The sequence below is a fragment of the Oncorhynchus clarkii genome, chromosome 14 (genome assembly GCF_045791955.1).
Source record: "Oncorhynchus clarkii lewisi isolate Uvic-CL-2024 chromosome 14, UVic_Ocla_1.0, whole genome shotgun sequence".
Classification (NCBI taxonomy): domain Eukaryota; kingdom Metazoa; phylum Chordata; class Actinopteri; order Salmoniformes; family Salmonidae; genus Oncorhynchus; species Oncorhynchus clarkii.
The window spans coordinates 10,219,229-10,243,838 of record NC_092160.1 but is presented as its reverse complement, the minus strand read 5'-3'; the positions used below and the strand labels follow the sequence as shown (position 1 = coordinate 10,243,838).

At 44.0% G+C, this 24,610-nt stretch overlaps 1 protein-coding gene across 1 annotated transcript in view; it reads right to left on the bottom strand.

Moving 5' to 3' along the window:
- The window catches only part of LOC139366241 (vascular endothelial growth factor receptor kdr-like), a 77,870-nt gene that overhangs the window by 30,561 nt on the left and 22,699 nt on the right, over window positions 1-24,610 (bottom strand). Inside the window, exons 6-18 of the mRNA XM_071103507.1 lie at window positions 24,189-24,325; window positions 23,916-24,099; window positions 23,594-23,720; window positions 23,208-23,377; window positions 21,469-21,625; window positions 11,781-11,895; window positions 6,041-6,149; window positions 4,545-4,829; window positions 4,145-4,291; window positions 3,860-3,988; window positions 2,616-2,722; window positions 1,242-1,368; window positions 420-524 (exon numbers count right to left, since the gene is read on the bottom strand). Of these exons, the coding sequence (XP_070959608.1) occupies window positions 420-524; window positions 1,242-1,368; window positions 2,616-2,722; window positions 3,860-3,988; window positions 4,145-4,291; window positions 4,545-4,829; window positions 6,041-6,149; window positions 11,781-11,895; window positions 21,469-21,625; window positions 23,208-23,377; window positions 23,594-23,720; window positions 23,916-24,099; window positions 24,189-24,325 (1,899 nt within the window). The remainder of the gene's footprint in view (window positions 1-419; window positions 525-1,241; window positions 1,369-2,615; window positions 2,723-3,859; window positions 3,989-4,144; window positions 4,292-4,544; window positions 4,830-6,040; window positions 6,150-11,780; window positions 11,896-21,468; window positions 21,626-23,207; window positions 23,378-23,593; window positions 23,721-23,915; window positions 24,100-24,188; window positions 24,326-24,610) is intronic.

Here is a 24,610-nt window from a genome sequence, read left to right as displayed (position 1 = left end):
AGAATGTCATCCTCACCAGGGACACCAAGGCCTTAGTCTCTCTCAGACCAAACAGTCTGTTAGAAGCAGCCATCACACGCCTACAACTGGCTACACACGTGTGCCATCACAGTTCTTGAATTCATATCAGGCACGAGAAACCAAATAACCTGCTGAAATGACAGATGGCTGTTTTACATCTGTTACATTCAGAACGACGGCTGTTGTGTTTCTACCGTAGGAGCTGACCACGTGCATTGGGAGAGGAGTACCTTCATCAGTATCATCTCCACCAGGTGGGATCAAAAGGAAGTTATCTGGAAACAACCTGCATGACTTTTCAGCCTGGTTTCCCAACCAAAGTGACTCGCGAGTGCTGTTAATGAGCGTGCATTACGTTTTCAGATCAAAGTCTTGATAATAACGCCTCTACCCTATACCTTTCAGCATTTTGACAGCCACAGTCTTGCAGGTCGAGAGCTTGTCGATCCCAAAAGCAGAAGCCTCCACCACTTTCCCGAAGGCTCCATGGCCCAGAGTTTTGCCTGAGAGAGAGAGAGAAGAGAGAAAGAGAGCAAGAGAGAGAGAGACCAGTGGGTTAAGTAAATCAGATTGGGTTCCCTGTCAGGGGCGATATGGTCCTGTAATTAACCTTTTACTGCAGTGGGTTAAATCAGGGGCACACAGAGTGATTCTTGGTCTACTTTGAAACAAATCAACTTTAAAATAAAAGTATACACCTCACACACATGGTTATGGGCTTACAAAAAAGCAGACACCTGTACCATGTCAGATATAGAGTTGAAAGAAAGAGTTGTATTACATTTAGAGTTTCAATACAATATTAAATAAACAAAAATATAACAAAACTGTTTGACATAGAAAGACCGGACATTCCACCCATTAGGGCAAAAGAGGGCACTTTTGGTCATTGACTGCAGGAAAGGGCTAAAACAACCTGCTGAGGTTCTGACGACTGGACCCGTGAAGCGTTCCTTCAGGGGATATATAATGTTAAGACTGTGTGACAGCGTAGCGTCACTGATGAGTAACGAAGCTTAACCCTCTTCACAGGGGGGTGACACCTGTCGATGTGTCAAAAATGACATTAACCTGTTGATGTGAAGTATATGGTGAACAAATAAATTCACTTACAGTAGTTGCCCCTTTGTGGTGCGTATTGACCTTTTGAGTTACAGCGTCGTCATGGTGAGGGACTTCGTAGACCGTACCAGTGCTGTGTGGTGTAGTAAGTTACTCACCCAGTCTGAGGCGGTCTCGGGGAAACTCCCACTTGCTGCTGTCATACTGCAGGAGTTCACACTGCTCATCCAGAGGAAACTCGTCTGGGTCGATGATGATGGATGGACCCATTTTATAGTCCACAGACTGGAAGGGAGATGAGAGGGAGAAGAAAATGGTGATGGAGCTTGTGTACAGTAGGTATGTGAAATCAAACAGGATTTGTGGAAAATAAACTTTTTCATGTTAAGTAAGTTAAGGACAAGAGCAAGTGTTCTACCATGACCGTGCCATTGTTCTACCATGACCGTGCCATTGTTCTACCATGACCGTGCCAGTGTTCTACCATGACCATGCCAGTGTTCTACCATGACCGTGCCATTGTACTACCATGACCGTGCCAGTGTTCTACCATGACCGTGCCAGTGTTCTACCATGACCGTGCCAGTGTTCTACCATGACCGTGCCATTGTTCTACCATGACCGTGCCATTGTTCTACCATGACCGTGCCAGTGTTCTACCATGACCGTGCCAGTGTTCTACCATGACCGTGCCATTGTTCTACCATGACCGTGCCATTGCTCTACCATGACCGTGCCATTGTTCTACCATGACCGTGCCATTGTTCTACCATGACCGTGCCATTGTTCTACCATGACCGTGCCATTGTTCTACCATGACCGTGCCATTGCTCTACCATGACCGTGCCATTGTTCTACAATGACCGTGCCATTGCTCTACCATGACCGTGCCATTGTTCTACCATGACCGTGCCATTGTTCTACAATGACCGTGCCATTGCTCTACCATGACCGTGCCATTGTTCTACCATGACCGTGCCATTGCTCTACCATGACCGTGCCATTGCCATACCATGACCGTGCCATTGCCATACCATGACTTTGCCATACCATGACTGTCGTTGTAATGTGCCTATTTCTATTGCCTTTGGACTGTTGATGCATGTTCTCTACTTTCTTGTCATACACACAAACACGATCTCAGCACTTTTCCAATGCCAGGAAATGTGGAAATCGTAAACGTCAAGCTAAAATTATCCCACCCAATTGAACTGCATTTTGCAAGAGACATGAGTCAGTGATCGCAGTTGACAAAATCTGTATAGTGAGACTGCACTCCACTTCTGAAGCTCACAAACAAAAACCTCAACATTGTAGTGTGGTTGTTTGAATATGTCTTGAGAAGAGCATGTTACACATTGTTAAATGGCATGATGCTATGGTTTAATAAACTAAGTAAAAAAAAAATGAATGGTGAGTCAAGTCCCCAGTGCAGTATGCAAACAGTTACCACTCTCAAATGTCTTCACAGTAAAGAAGAGTGAGATAGAGAGCACAGAACTAGCTGTGATTGCAGGGAGATCTCTTGTTACCTTCCTCAGCTTGCGGATGAAGAGGATGAGCATGAGCCAGAGGAAGGTGGCAGCAGCTCCTGTACACACCAGGACGATCACCTCAATGTTGGGCTTCCCCTCATCACCTGGAAGGAGACCACAGGAACAATTAGTCAACTGTTGTTCACCGAGGAATTATGTGATTTCGATGATTCTTGAAAAATGTATAAGAATTGATAACTGAGAACAAATATAAATGGGGATGTACACAATAGAGGAACGGTTTTGTTTGTTTAACATATTAGAGTAAGACATGGCACTGGTCTACTTATCCAGTACTTGAAAGTACATTTCTCTAAGTGAATCCAAGGAAGTGAATTACACCACTGCAATGTTGATTTTTTGAAAGTCCACTCTGGCATTTCTCTCAGTTATTCATTTTTTGCTAGATTAACTCATTTCCGCCATGTTGTGTTCACACTACAAGTGGAAACACATTCCACTGCGTATCCCTAATTTTCTTAACTATCCATGTCAACATTCACAGTCAGCCATCTCAAAACTGTCTTCCTTAATGTTTAGGAATTTTGTGAAATAGTTTTGTTTAGAGTAATGCCTAAATAAAGGTTTGGCAATGCATGAAGCAAACTGTCTAATTTTGGACATGCTCTAACGGATGATGCTGACACCGGGGTTGGACTTTGAGGAAAATGGGACATTTTTGGGGGAACAGGAATTCATGTCTGGTGCCAGGGCTAGTCGTCAGAATACCGTCGCATGACCTTGCCCCCCCCCCTCAGTCTGTGTCATCATGTTTCCAGTCCCATGGTTATTTAACGAGAAGACTTCTTCCCTTGCTGTGCCCACAGTCATTGAGAGTGGGACCTCTTAACACACTCCTTGCAGGTCATGTCCCATGGGTGGGGACCTCGTTTAGAGCTCCATGAGCCCCAGTCATAAAAGCCAGTGGAGTAATTCACTGGACATACTTGGTAGCCTCTTGGCAGCCTCCCTCTCTAGAGAGAGTTCTCATACTGAAGTCTGGCCAGAGCCATTTGTACTGTTGACAAGAAAACATGGCCCAGTATGGCCAAAAGGTTTCCTGTGACTGTGATTGGTCATGCAGTAAGGAAGTGTTCTGGCTGTGGCTGTGCTGGTTAAACTCAGGGCTGATTGGAATCTGACGTGGTTAATGTACTGCAGTTAGATTCATTGGATATCGTTATCAGGATGACATGGGTTCTCGTCAAGCTCATTATGATGGAAATAAAGTAGTGACTCACCCACGACAGTGACCACAGCACTGGCTTTCACACTCCCCTCACCGTTGCTGGCCAGACACTCGTACAAGCCCTCATCGTCTTTCTTCACTCTCTTGATCGTCAGCACCCCATCCTCCCTCAGGGTAATACCTGGAACAACAGCACAAAGTCAACAGCTCAGATTTTATGGAGAAAATGACTAACATGGTTGAGCAATTCAACAACGAGGAGGCCCAGGAGATTTTCTTGATCATGTGACCCAACCAGGGAAAACCCAGGGCCCCTAAATCCCGAGTCATTTCTTACCTGGACCCTCCTGTACTGGTAGGTTGTCTTTGTACCAGGTGATGTAGGGTGGCGGCACACCCATGGCGTAGCAGGCCATAGTCAGAGTGCTGCTGCTGTTTACATCTTGATTGGTCAGGTTCTGTCTCAGCCACGGCCTCTTCCTCTCTGTTTCAATCACAAAAGCATATCTGAATTCGATCGCTCTTCTTTTCAAGATTTCCCTCAGACAAACTCATCTCTCTACTGGGTTTCATAATCACGAGCGGGTTTATATCCAGGAGCAGACACTTTTAAATACGATGTTACACAAACATATTATTCTTTGAGTTTGGTAATACCCATATAACGTGCAATTACTGTTCTGTTAGAGACCTCATTGAACACCCAGCAGGCAATGTTCTCTCTGTCACTTCCTCACCATGCACAGTCAGCACAGTCTTGACTATAGCTCTCTTGTTGTGGATCTTGTGCGCCCAGCACTGGTAGCCTGCTGTGTGATTCCTGGACACATTGTGCAGGCTTAGGGAGAGAGAGATAGAGTAGGGGCTGAACTGCAGGGCCGTGACGTTGTTGGTGATGGTGGAGTTCTGAGGGTCCTTCCACTGCAGGTCTGTGTACAGGTACCGGGTCCCCCTGCAGGTCAGAGTGACGTCGTCACCCTCGATGGCAGTCTGGGGCTCAATGGCCAGGTGCTGAGGGTGATCTGGCGGGGGAGAGGGGAAAAACACATAAATTCATTAGGAGTGTTAGAGCATTTTTTTTGTGTGGGGGAGGACACCCCATTTGGGTGCCTAGTAAAACTACCATGCATAAGCACAGGTTAGATTATTGTACAGTATGTAAGTGGGATACAAGAGCATATTTGTTACTGCCTGTAAACCTCTCCTCTCAGCAAGATAGACACTGACGCTGTCCTATTCTGGGAAAGAACATCTCCGAAACATCAAGCTGCGCATCACCACACCAGGAATTTGCAGTTATTTCCTGTTTCATCACTGTTAATTGGAAGCACGTTGGCGGTGTGCGGTGAGCAGCGCTGATGTTCGGCCTACAGCAGTGCAATAGGAATCAGGCCGGGGCCGGGCCTCCGGGGAGCCAGACTGAGTTTGTTTATTCAGAACACTGGAAAGCATTCTGTGTTCCATAAGAGACGACAGCTGTTATTACAATTCTGCAGCATTCCAGTGCTCTCGATCTCCACCTCTGGAATGGTGGCACATTGCAGCACTTCCTCCAGAGACTGATTTTATTCTCATCCGGAAACTCGGAGTTTGGCATCATCAGCCGTGTCCCCAAACATAGTGTCACCACCATTCCCAATTACAATCTATCATCAATCAGTTTTCAACTTCAAAACTTCTACGGTTTCACATTTTTTCCCGCGGTAATGACTGCTTGCGTGCCCTGACAGCTGATTTCTCCTATCATTATATAACTGGACTAGATGGAATTTTCATTTCATGAACATTTGGAACTGTTCAGATGCATATAAAAAATTATTCATGCAGCGGCAGGCTCCGAGAAGAAGAGAAATGACCCGCGGGCACTCCAGTGTACGCTCAGAGCTGTTTTTAAACTCGCAGTATTAGACTGTACCATATGGCCCAGGACATGTTTGCCTCTTCCGTTCGATCCTGAAGCCTGCCTGCTCCGGAGGAAGATGGTTTCAATTAATGCCTCCATCTGCACTCTTTATTGCACAGTACAATCTGTGCATTCTTTCGCTTGCCTCGCAATTCATTACAGTGCGTACGTGTAGTCACTGGAAGCGAGACTTCATGTATGTTATATGTTATACTGTATGCCTGGCCCGTAAAAATAAAAACCACTCAAGCGTATCTGCTTGTAATTTTTCCTTATGCTGTTCTTTCAACCAACTCCCCACGTTGTGTAATGTTAAATTGGCACACTTACCGTCCACATAGAAGGGGGTTCTCAGTGTACGGGTGCCAAGTTTGTTCTGGGCTGCGCAGGAGTAGATCCCTGTGACGTTAGCCGCTCCCACCACTAGCGTACTCACAGTCTATGGAGGAGAGTGAACAAGCCAATCATTCGATCTACAATACAGCCAGCAAATGCTGTACACTATGTGCAAAATATATGTTTATCTCGATGAGACTAACTTGTACAAATAAAAAAGTTACATGAAAAATTTTCAGGTTGGCATAAGATTCATTATACCTCAATCCATACACACTGACACAATGTCTTTTGAAATACAACAGCAGATGTTCCATCAACATCAGTGTGGCTATTTTGCCATTAGCTAGTGTGTCAGAGATCTGCCTTAAGCCTAGCCTGTTTTATGCTCTCGTCACAATAATGGAAGGATACATCTGGACTTTCAAAACCCGCCTCTTCTCTGCCCACAGCACAGGTCCACAGAAAGAGTGCCGGGGCCTCCATGTCATTTCCTGGGGAGCATTTACAATGCCACACTCGATTCTATCACCGTTGGAGTGGAACCCGTTTAATGGCTTAAGTAGACACAACAATAAGTACGATTTGGGCAAGGGGCCAGATTGCGTAGGGTTCTGTTTTGTGTTCAGAACGACATCTGTTTTCAGAGCAGCTACATCAAAGGTGCTGAATGCTGTGGCTGTATTGTCTGGGTGGTGTTAACTTCCTGGGCTTCTAGTGCCATTGTGCTCTGCCCCTCAGAAATAGAGCTTTAGCCATGAGACTGGACTGTGTCGGACACATTTTCACTGTTTTAATATGGTTTCAATGTTTCAGCTCATATTGTGAGCAGGGTTGAGGGAGTAACACATTACACAAAAACGGTAACTGTTATCCGTTACAATAGGAGCAAAAATATTGTAATCAGATTACCGATACTTTTGAAAAACTAGATGATTACTTTGAGGATTACTTTTAAATTCAGAAAGGGTGTTTGCGGGGGAAAAAAAGTTGACACTTCTCTGTTAATGACATTCAAATCAGCATTGAAAACAGTTTAAGTTTGTTCCACCTGAGCGAGTCTGACCACAAGTCAGAGACCACTATAAAGAAACACTAACATTAATGTGTTTGATGGATCACGGGAAAAGAGCAGGAATAGGCTTTTGTAGGCTACAGTCCAAGCTGTCTTCCAATGGTGCGACTGCTGTCGGCATCCAAAGATTATCCAACTTGAATAAACGCTTGGAGGTAAGGATGACAGCAGTGGTGTAGTCTACGGCGATACGGATATCACTTATTATTGATATCTACATAGCGCATGACATGATGTGAATCACACTGCTGCTCTCTCATTTAGCTATTTTCGCTTTACGGATTGTGGTTGTTGTGGATGGCTGTTCACAAATCTAAATGTGTATTTCAACTCAATAATGGTTAGCTTCAAGAAGGTTAAGCTGCCTATCAATCATTGTTTTTGAAACCAGTGGACAGCCAGTGAAAAATGTGCTCTTGCAACAGCTGCACAGTGAGGATCCAAGCTTCTGGAATAAAAGTGGGGCTTTTACTGCTCAATCTAATTCATGCTGGTAAAAAAAAAATCCATAGGCCTAATGCACACATGCTCAAACTTGCACACTTTTGATAGACTTAAGGGGGCCATCTGTAGTTGCTAAATCTATTTTTGGACTTATAAATTATCGAATTAATGAGCCCAATCAGTCCTCCATGACAACAAAATCATAAACAATAGAGTAGGGCTGGCTAATACTGTATGTCCTTAGTTTTGGGGTCATGCTCAGGTAAAACAATTTGGCTAATCTATACTTCCATAAATCCTATTCTTGAAGATCAAGGGGTTTTAAAAATGTCTGGAATTCTGATAGACTTTGGTTTTTAATGTAAAGATATCATTTAATCGTACTATTATATGTAGTAGAAAGCGATGGGTTAGAAGAAGCCTACATAACCAACCCATAAAGTAAACTTTAACATTCAAATATGGCCAGCTACATAAACCTTAACATTGACTTATCCTTCAACAGATGTCGTTCAATTGGTAACATACATTTTTGTCTTCTTCTAATACATTTTAAGGGGAAAGTAATCTAAAAGTAAGGGAATATAATCAGATTACGTTACTGAGTTTGGGTAATCCAAAAGTTACGTTCCTGATTACAATTTTGGACAAGTAACTTGTAACTAACAGATTACACTTAGAAAGTAACCTACCAAACCCTGAGTGTGCGCTGTGTAAACATGTTTGGATGGAAAAGCTAGCTAAAAGTTGTGTTAAGTTGTCTACCCCGAGTTGTTATGACATTGGTCAGACCACTGACGGAGTAGTTACATGGTGTTGTGTTACGGTCATTACTCATGATGATGTAACGTGAGCTGGAAAACAGTCATTTCAACAAGTGCGCTCTGTCCCTAAGTGGTGACTTGACCAGAAGCATTATGACCCCAGGGAGGGCCCATGCCTCTCTCCCCCCGTCCCCTGGTGCTGTGACCCTGCCCAGTCGGTCCCCCTCTCCACCAGGAGCCCCTCTGAGGCTGGCCATGCAAACCTGATTAACACTCTATTCTCATTCACGGAGAACAGTGATTTATGTGGGGTGACAGAAAATAATTATCTCCCAACAAACCGGTGCTTGTTATCACTGACCCTTAGTCCTCACCCCTATAAAACACTGGTGTTTGGGCCACAAGCGCTTGTAAATAAGGAGTGCCTCCCTATTTATGTCCATCAGAGATTGGTAGTGTTGGAAGTGAATGAAGCCTAAGCCCTCTATTACTAGGTGTGTACTGTATTGTACCTGAAGGAGATCCTTTTTGGATTGATAGGTAGTCAATAAAGTGGTGAATTGGGAGCACAAGCAGTGTGCGGGCCCTCCTGTTCTTTACAGTATGAATACCATTAGCACAATTCCTGTTCTTTACAGTATATATTCAATTAGCATAATTCCTGTTCTTTACAGTATGTATACCATTAGCATGATTCCTGTTCTTTACAGTATGTATACCATTAGCATGATTCCTGTTCTTTACAGTATGTATACCATTAGCATGATTCCTGTTCTTTACAGTATGTATACCATTAGCATGATTCCTGTTCTTTACAGTATGTATACCATTAGCATTAGTCCTGTTCTTTACAGTATGTACAGTATACCATTAGCATGATTCCTGTTCTTTACAGTACGTATACCATTAGCATGATTCCTGTTCTTTACAGTATGTATTATATTAGCATGATTCCCATTCTTTACAGTACGTATACCATTAGCATAATTCCTGTTCTTTACAGTATGTATACCATTAGCATGATTCCCGTTCTTTACAGTTTGTATACCATTAGCATGATTCCTGTTATTACAGTATGTATACCATTAGCATGATTCCTGTTATTACAGTATGTATACCATTAGCATGATTCCTGTTATTACAGTACGTATACCATTAGCATGATTCCTGTTATTACGGTACGTATACCATTAGCATGATTCCCATTCTTTACAGTTTGTATACCATTAGCATGATTCCTGTTCTTTACAGTACGTATACCATTAGCATAATTCCTGTTCTTTACAGTATGTATACCATTAGTATGATTCCCGCTCTTTACAGTATGTATACCATTAGCATGATTCCTGTTATTACAGTATGTATACCATTAGCATGATTCCTGTTATTACAGTACGTATACCATTAGCATGATTCCTGTTATTACAGTACGTATACCATTAGCATGATTCCCATTCTTTACAGTTTGTATACCATTAGCATGATTCCCGTTCTTTACAATATGTATACCATTAGCATGATTCGAAATCCCTTCAACCGTCCATCATCAGAGGGAGGAAACACCTTCATAAATCTCCTATAGGGGAAAGCTGGAGAAATACCATTTCATAAAGTCTACCACACCAGCATACGTGTTTGGGTAATGACTTATTATAACCAGTATTTTCTTTGGTGGTAGGTTTGCTTGTGCTGTTGAAATGCTTATATGCTGGCTAGATTTATGTCCCAATTTGACCTAGTGTGTTGGAACGGCTGTCTTTCAACTAATCCTATAGGTGGGCTTTTGGGGGAAACAGTTGAGGCCTGCACTTAATTACGTTTGGAGTGAATGGTTTTGGTAACAAGCTCCTCTAGGACATGTGCTGTAAGGTCTATAGTCTCCATGTTCAGTATGCTTTGGGAACGCATGCCAAGACGTGGTCCATTTTTTGTGAGAGGAAGTGATCGAGTGTTTAGTAAACTGCAGGGAAAATTGCAGAAACTTCTATTGGAGACTTAGGAACTAATGTGGTTATATGGTCAAGGTGTCCCAGGTGAACACTTTTAAGATTGTAATTATTTGCATACCTCTTGTGGATCCCCTAACCATTACATTCAGCTATGGTGTAAGAACACAGATATGATGAAAACAATGAAAATAACCAATTATTTCAATTTCCAAACTTTGTTTTAGTAGTTCCAGCGATTACGGCTGATCTCTTCAAAAGGTCAGTGGAGTTAGGAGGGAACCTATAAAAGTCCCTTCTCCGCTGTCTGCACACGCATGGCTTGAGCCGTATGGTTGTATCGGTCTGTTTTACGAGGAGCTCCACAGCCCTCCGTGTTCCAACAGACAAAGATCCACTGATGTCAGAATAAACAGTGCTCTCTGGCAGACCAGGCAGCTGCATCATTTACAGGCCTAGCTGCTTTAGATCCAAAATCTGCGTTTTGTTCGGAGGGTGTTTTTCACTCCAGCAGGGTGAAATGAACTGTGTCTTTCAGTTAATGGGGCAGACGGACGAACGATTCAGGAGAGCAGCCCTGAAAAGAGCCAAAATGCTTTTTCTTCATGGCAGTTCTGGCGCTCGACTTGCGTTGACCTTAATTGAAGGCTAAGGGGCTTCTTTTAATAAAAAGCAAATCATGTCAGATATGATGGTCTGTTTGTTGCAGACAGCATATACGAAATGACGGATAAGTTGATTTAGTGGCAGTTACTGCAGCGTAAACAATAATGTGGGTTTCCGTGTCATAAGTATGCCTACTGGTATACACTAAATGTATTTTACTATAAATAGCTTTTTCTCTGTACATGTTGAATATTACAATGTATAAATAAACAGTATTTACAATGTACTGTACAGACTGTACTGTACTACAATTGCATTATACATATTGATGTTCCTTCCATAACTTTTGGTCACAGTTACATAAGTCTAAAGTGATGCAGATAGAATGAATCATTCTAGAACATTTTAGAACTGCCAATATGAGGATGGGGATTGCCTCGATGTACTGTTTTCAGATGTTGCCATCTCAAAGAGAACGGCCATGCAGATTTCCACGTCCGTGTTAGTCTCTCCGGACCCTCTCTATAGCCATTTACTCTAAATCCCTTTCTCACACAGTACATCTCAAAGTAATTGTTGTACATGCTTATTCCATGTGTAATTCTGTGTTGTTGTTTGTGTCACACTGCTTTGCTTTATCTTGGCCAGGTCGCAGTTGTAAATAAGAACTTGTTCTCAACTAGCTTACCTAGTTGAATAAAGGTGAAATATTATTATATATATTTTTTTAATTTGCACAACTATTTTGTCATTGACATTTACATTTCTGTTCAGATTACAGTTTATTTATCAAACCTGACTCATATATGAAAAGTACACCCACATGAATTATTGTTGTACCATGTTAAGCAGTTCCAGGTTACAAATCTAATGAGATCAAACCCATATTATATACATACCTTGTTCTTTCCTTTCACCAGTTCAGTTTGGTTGTTTATGCTCTCAATCCAGTTGTGTGAGTAGTTCCCTTTATCGTCCATTTGAACTGGGATTGGCTCAGTGTAAAGGGTGCACCTATAGGACAGAGGAAATCAGTGATTACTCAACTAGACGAAACGGCTGCAGGTTACATAAAATAAGAACTCAGTTTTGTAAATTAGTACAGAATATTGGACAGGAGACTGTTAGAGCAGGATGCTGTGTGGCCATGACATAATTTCCTGTATTTAATTAGTGGGAACCGGAAATGATACTATGGACCATCGATTGATAATATGGACCAGCGATAGCTGTCCAAACGGTTTGACAATGTGTCACTTTGAAACGGCAGGAATTAAACCCTAAGAAGCTCTGACTAACACCATAGCTTTTGTATGGCCTTTTAGGGTGCAGTGAGCTACAGCCCAGTTAAACCAGACTGCCTGCTGAGGGGAACAATCAGGCTGATAAGGAGCGAGGCGGTCAGGATGAAACTGCAGTGTGACAGGAAGCCCAATGCTATGCTTTTTATTTATCCCTTATTTTACCAGGTAAATTGACTGAGAACACATTCTCATTTATAGCAACGACCTGGGGAATAGTTACAGTGGAGCGGAGGGGGAATAAATTAGATATCTGGAAGCTGGGGATGATTATGTGGCCATGATGGTATGAGGGTCAGATTGGGAATTAGCCAGGATTAACACCCCTACAATAAGTGCCATGGGATCTTTCGTGACCACACAGAGAGTCAGGACACCCGTTTAACATCGCATCCAAAAGACGGCATTCTACACAGGGCAATGTCCCCAATCACTGCCCTGGGGCATTGGGATATTATATATTTTCTAAGACCAGAGGAAAGAATGCCTCCTACTGGCCATTCAACACAACTCCCAGCAGCATCTGGTCTCCCATCCAGGGACTGACCAGGACCAATCCTGCTTTCACCTCGACTAACCTGTACCCCCACACATTGACTCAGTACCGGTACACCCTGTATAGAGCCTCATTATTGTTTTGTACTTTTCTTGTGTTACTTTTTTATTTGATTTTTTTAACTTTAGTTTATTTAGTAAATATTTTCTTAACTCTATTTCTTGAACTGCATTGTTGGTTAGGGGCGTTTAAGCAAGCATTTCACGGTAAGTTATACACCTGTTGTATTCAGCGCATGTGACAAATAACATTTGATTTGATTAGCTTCAGAGGCAATTCAGCAGTGGGATGCAGGGTGGTATGCTGCTGGCTATGCGTCACCTCGAACAGGAACCCCCCCCCCCCCCCCCCCCCCCCCCCCCCACTCTCTGGCCAGAGGAGATAAGCCTGTTCCCCAAACCTTATTGGGTCAACAAGGGACAGCTGATACCATCTTACCCTGCTGCTGATAAAGAAACCCACCCCCCTTCATCTCTCCCCATCTCCCAATCACTCTTTCTTTAACTCCCAAATGATATCTCAGACGTTACGCTTCCCCAACCACAAGGGGACTGTGATATGTGATTTATACGAGGTCCCATCCTGAAATGATAAGTGGTCAATTTGCAGTGACAGGTTCTTGAAGTGGGTCTGAACTGTATAAAACAAACAGTTGGCTCAATCTGCCTCCAATCAGGCCGTGGCTGGCCTGGGCTGTTTCTCTGTCTGAAGCCACTCCCTCATTAGCTGTTGAAAAAACAAGCCCTTTTCAGCGTCAAACGTTTATGAGCCACTGTTTCCATTGCCAGAGTTGATTATCTTTAGGGCTGCAGAAACGGGGCACTTTGGCACAGCTTGACCCTCCGCCATTATTTCTGTCACAAATTTGGCATACCAAGAGAGGGTTTTTTATCCAATAATTATGGATAATTAACAGAAGCACTTGTCAAGTTAAAGCGCATGAAGTGTAACATAATTCAGGCCCTCCGTTGTGAGGCCATCCAGAGACGTGTTTTTCTAGCGGTGTTGGGTCCTGATAATCCCGCGGTAATGGCCCATTGTTTGCCTGATTTTACGCCTCAGAAAGAACCCCTGCTGTCACTGACTGTGTTCTGGCTGCTCTGGCTTTCAGGGAATGTTCATGTTGTTAAAGGTTCACTAGCAGGTCGACATACACGCCCACGTCACTCATACCACACGCTCTGTCCCGTTCAGCTCTATAAAAGCTTGGGGAGTCTGAGACTAATATATCCTCTCTCCCCGCCCACAGAGCCAACAGCCACAAATGAGTGGGGAATTCTCTGGGGCTGCATTTCTTTGATAAATGACTGTATTTTGGGCCAGAGTCAATTAAAAGGATGCAGGCATGTCTATGGAGAAGGAGCCCCGGGCTTGCCCGGTGTTTTTTTTTAAATGTATTTTATTTCACCTTTATTTAACCAGGTAGGCAAGTTGAGAACAAGTTCTCATTTACAATTGCGACCTGGCCAAGATAAAGCAAAGCAGTTCGACAGATACAACGACACAGAGTTACACATGGAGTAAAACAAACATACAGTCAATAATATAGTATAAACAAGTCCATATACAATGTGAGCAAATGAGGTGAGAAGGGAGGTAAAGGCAAAAAAGGCCATGGTGGCAAAGTAAATACAATATAGCAAGTAAAACACTGGAATGGTAGTTTTGCAATGGAAGAATGTGCAAAGTAGAAATAAAAATAATGGGGTGCAAAGGAGCAAAATAAATAAATAAATTAAATACAGTTGGGAAATAGGTAGTTGTTTGGGCTAAATTATAGGTGGGCTATGTACAGGTGCAGTAATCTGTGAGCTGCTCTGACAGTTGGTGCTTAAAGCTAGTGAGGGAGATAAGTGTTTCCAGTTTCAGAGATTTTTGTAGTTCGTTCCAGTCATTGGCAGCAGAGAACTGGAAGGAGAGGCGACCAAAGAAAGAATTGGTTTTGGGGGTGACTAGTGAGATATACCTTCTGGAGCGTGTGCTACAGGTGGGAGATGCTATGGTGACCAGCGAGCTGAGATAATGGGGGACTTTACCTAGCAGGGTCTTGTAGATGACATGGAGCCAGTGGGTTTGGCGACGAGTATGAAGCGAGGGTCAGCCAACGAGAGCGTACAGGTCGTAATGGTGGGTAGTATATGGGGCTTTGGTGACAAAACGGATTGCACTGTGATAGACTGCATCCAATTTGTTGAGTAGGGTTTTGGAGGCTATTTTGTAAATGACATCGCCAAAGTCGAGGATTGGTAGGATGGTCAGTTTTACAAGGGTATGTTTGGCAGCATGAGTGAAGGATGCTTTGTTGCGAAATAGGAAGCCAATTCTAGATTTAACTTTGGATTGGAGATGTTTGATATGGGTCTGGAAGGAGAGTTTACAGTCTAACCAGACACCTAAGTATTTGTAGTTGTCCACGTATTCTAAGTCAGAGCCGTCCAGAGTAGTGATGTTGGACAGGCGGGTAGGTGCAGGTAGCGATCGGTTGAAGAGCATGCATTTAGTTTTACTTGTATTTAAGAGCAATTGGAGGCCACGGAAGGAGAGTTGTATGGCATTGAAGCTTGCCTGGAGGGTTGTTAACACAGTGTCCAAAGAAGGGCCGGAAGTATACAGAATGGTGTCGTCTGCGTAGAGGTGGATTAGAGACTCACCAGCAGCAAGAGCGACCTCATTGATGTATACAGAGAAGAGAGTCGGTCCAAGAATTGAACCCTGTGGCACCCCCATAGAGACTGCCAGAGGTCCGGACAGCAGACCCTCCGATTTGACACACTGAACTCTATCAGAGAAGTAGTTGGTGAACCAGGCGAGGCAATCATTTGAGAAACCAAGGGTGTCGAGTCTGCCGATGAGGATGTGGTGATTGACAGAGTCGAAAGCCTTGGCAAGATCAATGAATACGGCTGCACAGTAATGTTTCTTATCGATGGTGGTTAAGATATCGTTTAGGACCTTGAGCGTGGCTGAGGTGCACCCATGACCAGCTCTGAAACCAGATTGCATAGCAGAGAAGGTATGGTGAGATTCGAAAGGTCGGTAATCTGTTTGTTGACTTGGCTTTCGAAGACCTTAGAAAGGCATGGTAGGATAGATATAGGTCTGTAGCAGTTTGGGTCAAGAGTGTCCCCCCCTTTGAAGAGGGGGATGACCGCAGCTGCTTTCCAATCTTTGGGAATCTCAGACGACACGAAATAGAGGTTGAACAGGCTAGTAATAGGGGTGGCAACAATTTCGGCAGATAATTTTAGAAAGAAAGGGTCCAGATTGTCTAGCCCGGCTGATTTGTAGGGGTCCAGATTTTGCAGCTCTTTCAGAACATCAGCTGAATGGATTTGGGAGAAGGAGAAATGGGGAAGGCTTGGGCGAGTTGCTGTTGGGGGTGCAGTGCTGTTGACCGGGGTAGGAGTAGCCAGGTGGAAAGCATGGCCAGCCGTAGAAAAATGCTTATTGAAATTCTCAATTATGGTGGATTTATCAGTGGTGACAGTGTTTCCTATCTTCAGTGCAGTGGGCAGCTGGGAGGAGGTGTTCTTATTCTCCATGGACTTTACAGTGTCCCAGAACTTTTTTGAGTTAGTGTTGCAGGAAGCAAATTTCTGCTTGAAAAAGCTAGCCTTGGCTTTTCTAACTGCCTGTGTATAATGGTTTCTAGCTTCCCTGAACAGCTGCATATCACGGGGGCTGTTCGATGCTAATGCAGAACGCCATAGGATGTTTTTGTGTTGGTTAAGGGCAGTCAGGTCTGGGGAGAACCAAGGCCTATATCTGTTCCTGGTTCTACATTTCTTGAATGGGGCATGTTTATTTAAGATGGTTAGGAAGGCATTTAAAAAAAATATCCAGGCATCCTCTACTGACGGGATGAGATCAATATCCTTCCAGGATACCCCGGCCAGGTCGATTAGAAAGGCCTGCTCGCTGAAGTGTTTCAGGGAGCGTTTTACAGTGATGAGTGGAGGTCGTTTGACCGCTGACCCATTACGGATGCAGGCAATGAGGCAGTGATCGCTGAGATCTTGGTTGAAGACAGCAGAGGTGTATTTAGAGGGGAAGTTGGTTAGGATGATATCTATGAGGGTGCCCGTGTTTAAGGCTTTGGGGAGGTACCTGGTAGGTTCATTGATAATTTGTGTGAGATTGAGGGCATCAAGTTTAGATTGTAGGATGGCTGGGGTGTTAAGCATGTTCCAGTTTAGGTCGCCTAGCAGCACGAGCTCTGAGGATAGATGGGGGGCAATCAGTTCACATATGGTGTCCAGAGCACAGCTGGGGGCAGAGGGTGGTCTATAGCAGGCGGCAATGGTGAGAGACTTATTTTTAAAAGTAGAAGTTCAAATTGTTTGGGTACAGACCTGGATAGTAGGACAGAACTCTGCAAGCTATCTTTGCAGTAGATTGCAACACCGCCCCCTTTGGCAGTTCTATCTTGTCTGAAAATGTTGTAGTTTGGAATTAAAATTTCTGAATTTTTGGTGGTCTTCCTAAGCCAGGATTCAGACACAGCTAGAACATCCGGGTTGGCAGAGTGTGCTAAAGCAGTGAATAGAACAAACTTAGGGAGGAGGCTTCTAATGTTAACATGCATGAAACCAAGGCTATTACGGTTACAGAAGTTGTCAAAAGAGAGCGCCTGGGGAATAGGAGTGGAGCTAGGCACTGCAGGGCCTGGATTCACCTCTACATCGCCAGAGGAACATAGGAGGAGTAGAATAAGGGTGCGGCTAAAAGCAATAAGAATTGGTCGTCTAGAACGTCTGGAACAGAGAGTAAAAGGAGGTTTCTGGGGGCGATAAAATAGCATCAAGGTATAATGTACAGACAAAGGTATGGTAGGATGTGAATACAGTGGAGGTAAACCTAGGTATTGAGTGATGAAGAGAGAGATATTGTCTCTAGAAACATCATTGAAACCAGGAGATGTCATTGCATGTGTGGGTGGTGGAACTAATAGGTTGGATAAGGTATAGTGAGCAGGACTAGAGGCTCTACAGTGAAATAAGCCAATAAACACTAACCAGAACAGCAATGGACAAGACATATTGACATTAAGGAGAGGCATGCTTAGTCGAGCGATCAAAAGGGTCCAGTGAGTGGAGAGGTTGGTTGGGGGTCACGGTGATTTAGACAGCTAGCCAGGCCATCGGTAGCAAGCTAGCATAGGATGGAGGTCTGTTGTTAGCCACCTCTTTTTCCGTCAGTAGATTAGTGGGGTTCCGTGTGGTAGAGGGGATTAATCCAAATCACACAACAACAACAAAAATAAGAACAATAGATATAGTTATAGAGGCCCAAGAAGAAAACATAATAATAATAATAAAAATAAATAAATTGTCCGATTGTCTATTCAGATAGCAGCAGGTAAGACAGCTAACGGTTAGCAGGCCGCAGATGGGCGTTCAGGTAACGTTGCGACGGAGGAGCCAGCCGGATCTCCTTCAGGTAGATAACGTCGGCAGTCCAGTTGTGAAGGCCCGGTGGGGCTCCGCGTAGGCAGTAAAACGGGTCCGGATAGGTGACTGCAGCCCAGGAGTGATTGATGGAACTCAGGAGTGATTGACGGAGCTGGCTAGCTCCGGAATAATTGATGTTTGCTCCGGAATCGACGAAAGCCAGAAGTCACACGGATAGCAGCTAGCTAGCTGTGAGATCCGGGTATGAATGTCCAGAGAGCAGTTGAAATCCAGGGACATGGAGAGAAAAATTGGTCCGGTATGTTCCGTTCCGTTCCGAGCCGCGCTGCGCCGTACAAAACTGGCGATAGATTTTCGAGCTAAAGGATAGCTGATGACCACAAACCGTGGTTAGCTGAATACTAACGATTTGCCAGTAAAGAAGCTAACTAGCTTCTGAACTAGCTTCTGATTAGCTTCTGGGCTAGCTTCTGGCTAGCTCCTGGCTAGCTTCTGGCTAGTTTCTGGCTAGCTTCTTGGAGTTTCTGGCTAGCTTCTTGGAGGATTACAGATTTGAGGTAAATAATACTTTTTTATAAATATAAATTGGTGAGGCGGGTTGCAGGAGAGTGTTTTGAAGATGAGTTGATGGAAAATAAAAATAAAATGTATGTGAAAAAAGTTGTAAATATATATATATACAGGACACGACAAGACGAGGACAAAAGACGTCTGAACTGCTATGCCATCTTGGCTTGACTATGAGTTCTGGACTCCAGACTCACACAGATGATCTGGTTTTGTGTCTGTCTTTGTATGTGTGTCTGTCTTTGTATGTGTGTCTGTCTTTGTATGTGTGTCTGTCTTTGTATGCGTGTCTGTCTTTGTATGTGCGTCTGTCCTTGTATGTGCGTCTGTCTGTCTGTTTGTCTTTGTATGTGCGTCTGTCTGTCTGGTTGTCTTTGTACAGTGGGGCAAAAAAGTATTTAGTCAGCCACCAATTGTGCAAGTTCTCCCACTTAAAAAGATGAGAGAGGCCTGTAATTTTCATCATAGGTACACTTCAACTATGACAGACAAAATTAGAAAAGAAAATCCAGAAAAATCACATTGTAGGAATTTTAATGAATTTATTTGCAAATTATGGTGGAAAATAAGTATTTGGTCAATGACAAAAGTTTATCTCAATACTTTGTTATATACCCTTTGTTGGCAATGACAGAGGGCAAACGTTTTCTGTAAGTCTTCACAAGGTTTTCACACACTGTTGCTGGTATTTTGGCCCATTCCTCCATGCAGATTTCCTCTAGATCAGTGATGTTTTGGGGCTGTTGCTGGGCAACACAGACTTTCAACTCCCTCCAAAGATTTTCTATGGGGTTGAGATCTGGAGACTGGCTAGGCCACTCCAGGACCTTGAAATGCTTCTTACGAAGCCACTCCTTCGTTGCCCGGCGGTGTGTTTGAGATCATTGTCATGCTGAAAGACCCAGCCACGTTTTATCTTCAATGCCCTTGCTGATGGAAGGAGGTTTTTCTTTACACGGATCAGTCGTCCTGGTCCTTTTGCAGAAAAACAGCCCCAAAGCATGTGTTTCCACCCCCATGCTTCACAGTAGGTATGGTGTTCTTTGAATGCAACTCAGCATTCTTTGTCCTCCAAACACGACGAGTTGAGTTTATACCAAAAAGTTATATTTATGTTTCATCTGACCATATGACATTCTCCCACTCTTCTTCTGGATCATCCAAATTATCTCTAGCAAACTTATCTCTAGCAAACTACTGATGGTAGGCTTTGTTACTTTGGTCCCAGCTCTCTGCAGGTCATTCACTAGGTCCCCCCGTGTGGTTCTGGGATTTTTGCTCATCGTTCTTGTGATCATTTTGACCCCACGGGGTGAGATCTTGCGTGGAGCCCCAGATCAAGGGAGATTATCAGTGGTCTTGTATGTCTTCCATTTCCTAATAATTGCTCCCACAGTTGATTTCTTCAAACCAAGCTGCTTACCTATTGCAGATTCAGTCTTCCCAGCCTGGTGCAGGTCTACAATGTTGTTTCTGGTGTCCTTTGACAGCTCTTTGGTCTTGGCCATAGTGGAGTTTGGAGTGTGACTGTTTGAGGTTGTGGACAGGTGTCTTTTATACTGATAACAAGTTCAAACAGGTGCCATTAATACAGGTAACGAGTGGAGGACAGAGGAGCCTCTTAAAGAAGAAGTTACAGGTCTGTGAGAGCCAGAAATCTTGCTTGTTTGTAGGTGACCAAATACTTATTTTCCACCATAATTTGGTGGAATTTCTTTTTTTTTCTGTCTTTTCTTTTTTTTTCTGTCTTTGTATGTGTGTCTGTCTGTCTGTTTGTCTTAATGTGTGTCCGTCTGTCTGTCTGTCTGTCTTTGTATGTGTGTCTGTCTGTCTGTTTGTCTTAATGTGTGTCTGTCTGTCTGTCTGTCTTTGTATGTGTGTCTGTCTGTCTGTTTGTCTTAATGTGTGTCTGTCTGTTTGTCTCTCTCTGTCTGTCTGTCTGTCTGTCTGTCTGTCTGTCTGTCTGTCTGTCTTTGTGTGTGTGTGTGTGTGTGTGTGTGTGTGTGTGTGTGTGTGTGTGTATGTGTGTCTGTCTGTCTGTCTGTCTGTCTGTCTGTCTGTACAGCTGTGACAGCTGAGCTCAGCGTCCAACAAACCTAAACACTCATCCAAAACATAACCAGGAGGTGCACTGGCTAAGACAAAGCTGGTCTGCTTTACCAATCACGTCTATTCATACTGGCCCGAGAGTGGACAATAAAACTCAAGGCAGTGTGGACAAGGCAGTGTTTCACCATACCTACAGAAATAACTAGAAATGCACAGTGACCCCTGGATGAGAAAACACACAACACTCCCTGTGACCTATCTCTGTTCTCTGCATGAAACTTTCTGTCATTCGAAACTGTAGTCAGATGGTCTTGGTGACTAAGTATCCTTTTGATCCACGGGCTGGGTGTTTGAGGAAAAAATATAGGACTTTCATCTCAGTTCTGGGTTTATTGCTTTGGATCTTGGAAGTTGTGCCTTGTGATTGTGCAAAGCCTTGACACTGTATCTTCCCAGGTCTGTGGTATTCTTATGGTTTACAGAAAAACAATGAAAGTACATTACCAATGAAGGAACGTTGTGAAAGTGAAAAACAAGAAGTGAAGAATGCAGAATTGTGTTACTGGAAGCGTTAAGGTTAAACGGCACTGATGCAGTAGGAGAATTCAAAGAAAATGGTCTTCACAGTTTAGTTAATGATTTAACCCCCCCCCTCCCCCCCACCCCCGGATAAACAGGCCAGGATGGTGTGTCAGTGACTCACTCTTTGTCGGTGGGGTCAGGGTGGCATGGTTGCCAGAGCCACGTGATGTCGGGCATGGGGACTCCAAAGGCGGTGCAGGTTAGCTGGTGCTGCTTGCCAAACATGTATGGTTGGACGTCTACCGAGGCCACCTCCTCTTCTGAGATCATAGGCCTCACTGAGACACAGACAAAGAGATCAGACACTGTTGCATTAACCTTTACACTCTACCTGGCTGTTGGAGGTCATAATGTCTTTATAAAGATAGAGGTCCGTCATCATGAAAAAGGTGCCATCAACATCCAGTTGTCATCTAACCTCAGAGAGTGGGCTTTGAAGTGCTTGAAAATGGCTGAGTGATTGCATAGCCCTGATACCCTGTGGTTGTCCATCACATCAGGGTGTCAGAGTGCCTCAGAGCCTGACCTCTACCCTGCTGCCTCTGGGACAGATGTCAGTGGATCAGCAGTGTGGGAGAACACAGCAGTAATCAACACCAGACTGACTGGTGGACGGACACAGACAGACTGGATGCCACCTCCAGGAAAATGTTTCCATCAGTTAATCATTGTGAACCAGTCAGTGTGTGTGTGTGTGTGTGTGTGTGTGTATATATATATGTGTGTGTGTGTGTGTGTGTGTGTGTGTGTGTGTGTGTGTGTTTGTTTTGTTTGTATGCCTGCATGCATTGGTGAGGCTGAGGCTGAAGTCGTAACATGGTTTCTCTCAGCAATGTCCTCAGTTCAAGCCCCGGCTGCTGAATATTTGAGATCTGAAGCACTGAACTTCAAAAGCTTGATGAACGATGTTTAAAATTGTTGCCTAACTGTTCCCAGGAATCTCTCTTGATTTCTCCTTCCATTGTTTTTGTCTGTGAGAGTGGGTCATTTTTTTGCCATTCCAACCCTATGTTGCGTTGAGCAATCGGGGCAGCAAGTGTCCATAGATAACATTTATTTGAGGGAGAGAGGGGGCTGATCTTTCCACTTTGGCATGGTAGGGGGATTCCTGGGTAATGTGCAGGGAATGGGATGGAAATACTTTGTTATGCATTCTTTTGCCCCCCGTCGCCAGCTTGGAGTAGTATCTGAGTGGCACACGTGTTTCTCAACAGAGTTCTTAAGGGCAGGCAGATTGCACTCCCCGACTCTCCATCCAACACACGATCAAAGCTCAAGAACATAACACCGACCACCTCTACAACTGCTGGTGTTGACAACCTTCAGTATTTACATGGCAATCATTACAATATATTTGTTTGAACAGTCTTTGCTAAAGCATATAAAGTACACAAATAGCCCTATATAATGTACCAAACACGATTGTTTACACAAGTGGTGCTGGGCCAGATGGGCTACATACACATCAAGAGGATGTAAACAAATGATTGCCCAAGATGACGCCTACAATGGAGTTATGTCCGTCCCTGCCTTAGCTCAGTGAGACCTTGCCTTCACGCAGTACCAGTTCCGAACACACTGACCCACCGTAGATGGTGACCTTGGCAGAGGCGTGCTTCTTGTTCCCCATCTCAGCGTTCCCTATCTCAGCCGCGCACCTGTACGTGAGGAGCTAGAGAGGCTGGGTTCCTGTCATACTGCAGGCCAGGACCAACCGGGGGCTTAAACCCAATGTGCCGAGGTTGGTCGAAACGCAGAAGTCCAGGCCATTGCTTCATTTCCTCAGGATGGCCAGTCATTTGGAGGGACAAGGAATGGGGTATAGGATGGGATAGAGTGGCGATTTAAAAGGAGCTTTACCTCGGACTACCAGAATGTAGCTGAGATTCCTGTAGAGGCCTCTCTCCTTGTTGCCCAGGGCGATGGTGAAGACCCCAGCATCCTTCTGCTTCACGTCCTTGATAAGTAGGTTGTAGCCTGAAGACTCGTAACAAGTGGAGTTCTCGTTGATGAGGACGCCATCCTTATACCTGGGAACGAGATACACCAACATTTGCTTTAGACGTTCACCTCATCATAATGTACTGATGTGAAAGTTGTGATGATAATTAGTGAGCAACTTTATATCCCAAATCAAATACTCACATGCTTCAGTTTAGTGCACATAGTCACAACAGAGCTATTATATTCATCAGGAGTTGACAATACACGCAGTGAAAAGTCCCAGCAGCTGAACTCAGTCTTACCATGCGATGGTGTCGGTTGGTGGCAGTGCATTGACCTTGGGTTCAAACATCAGCTTGTTTCTACCCTCTGTGTAGACTACTCTCCTGGCCCATTCATTCTTATAGGACACATTCAGGTATGGATGTTCTGAAATCACACGGGAGAAGACCAATGATGAAAGCATTAAAACGACTGTCGAAAAACAACAGTATAAATGTACTATCAATGAGGTCACACAATGAATGGCCAAGATGACCCTTACAATGGAGTTATGTCTGTCTCTGCCTTAGCTCAGTGAGACCTGGCCTTCTCGCAGTACCAGTTCCTAAAACACTGACCCACCGTAGATGGTGACCTTGGCTGAGGCGTGCTTCTTTTTCCCCATCTCAGCGTTCCCTATCTCAGCCGTGCACCTGTACGTGCCCCTGTCGTCCATGGTGATGTTGGACAAGGTGATGGCTTTGTACATCCTGGTGATCAAAGCCGGATTCTCTCTGATCTTATTGACTGTGGGGTTCCGATTGACCTGGGGACGCAAAGGCATTCATCAACAACCCTGAAACATTGACCAGTAATTGACCAATCTTAAAAGATGTTGAATGACTAAGAACTTACCATCCTCTTTGGGTACTCCCATTGGAAGTTGATCCTTCCGTTGAAGGTGGTCTCTGCAGAGCAGTTGAGGACCAGAGTATCTCCCACTAACAGCTTGATACGTTCAGGGTTGATCTTTACGTTCCTCAGGAAGTTAGCTATGCAAGCAGAGTTAGAAGGGAAGACACAGTGAGAATGAATCAACATCCTCAGTAATTCCTCTGTCTCTCGTAGCCCTTTCCTGCAGTCACATGACCGAGTGGCTTCATGGGTAGAATGTTACTAATATTTTTCATACTTAATAAACATTGTTTAAAGAAACCCTCAGACAATCTGATGTTTCTATGTGAAAAAGTTTTGTTACATTTCAGTCTTCCGTAATGTACACTACCGTTCAAAAGTTTGGGTCACTTGGAAACGTCCTTGTTTTTGAAAGAAAAGCA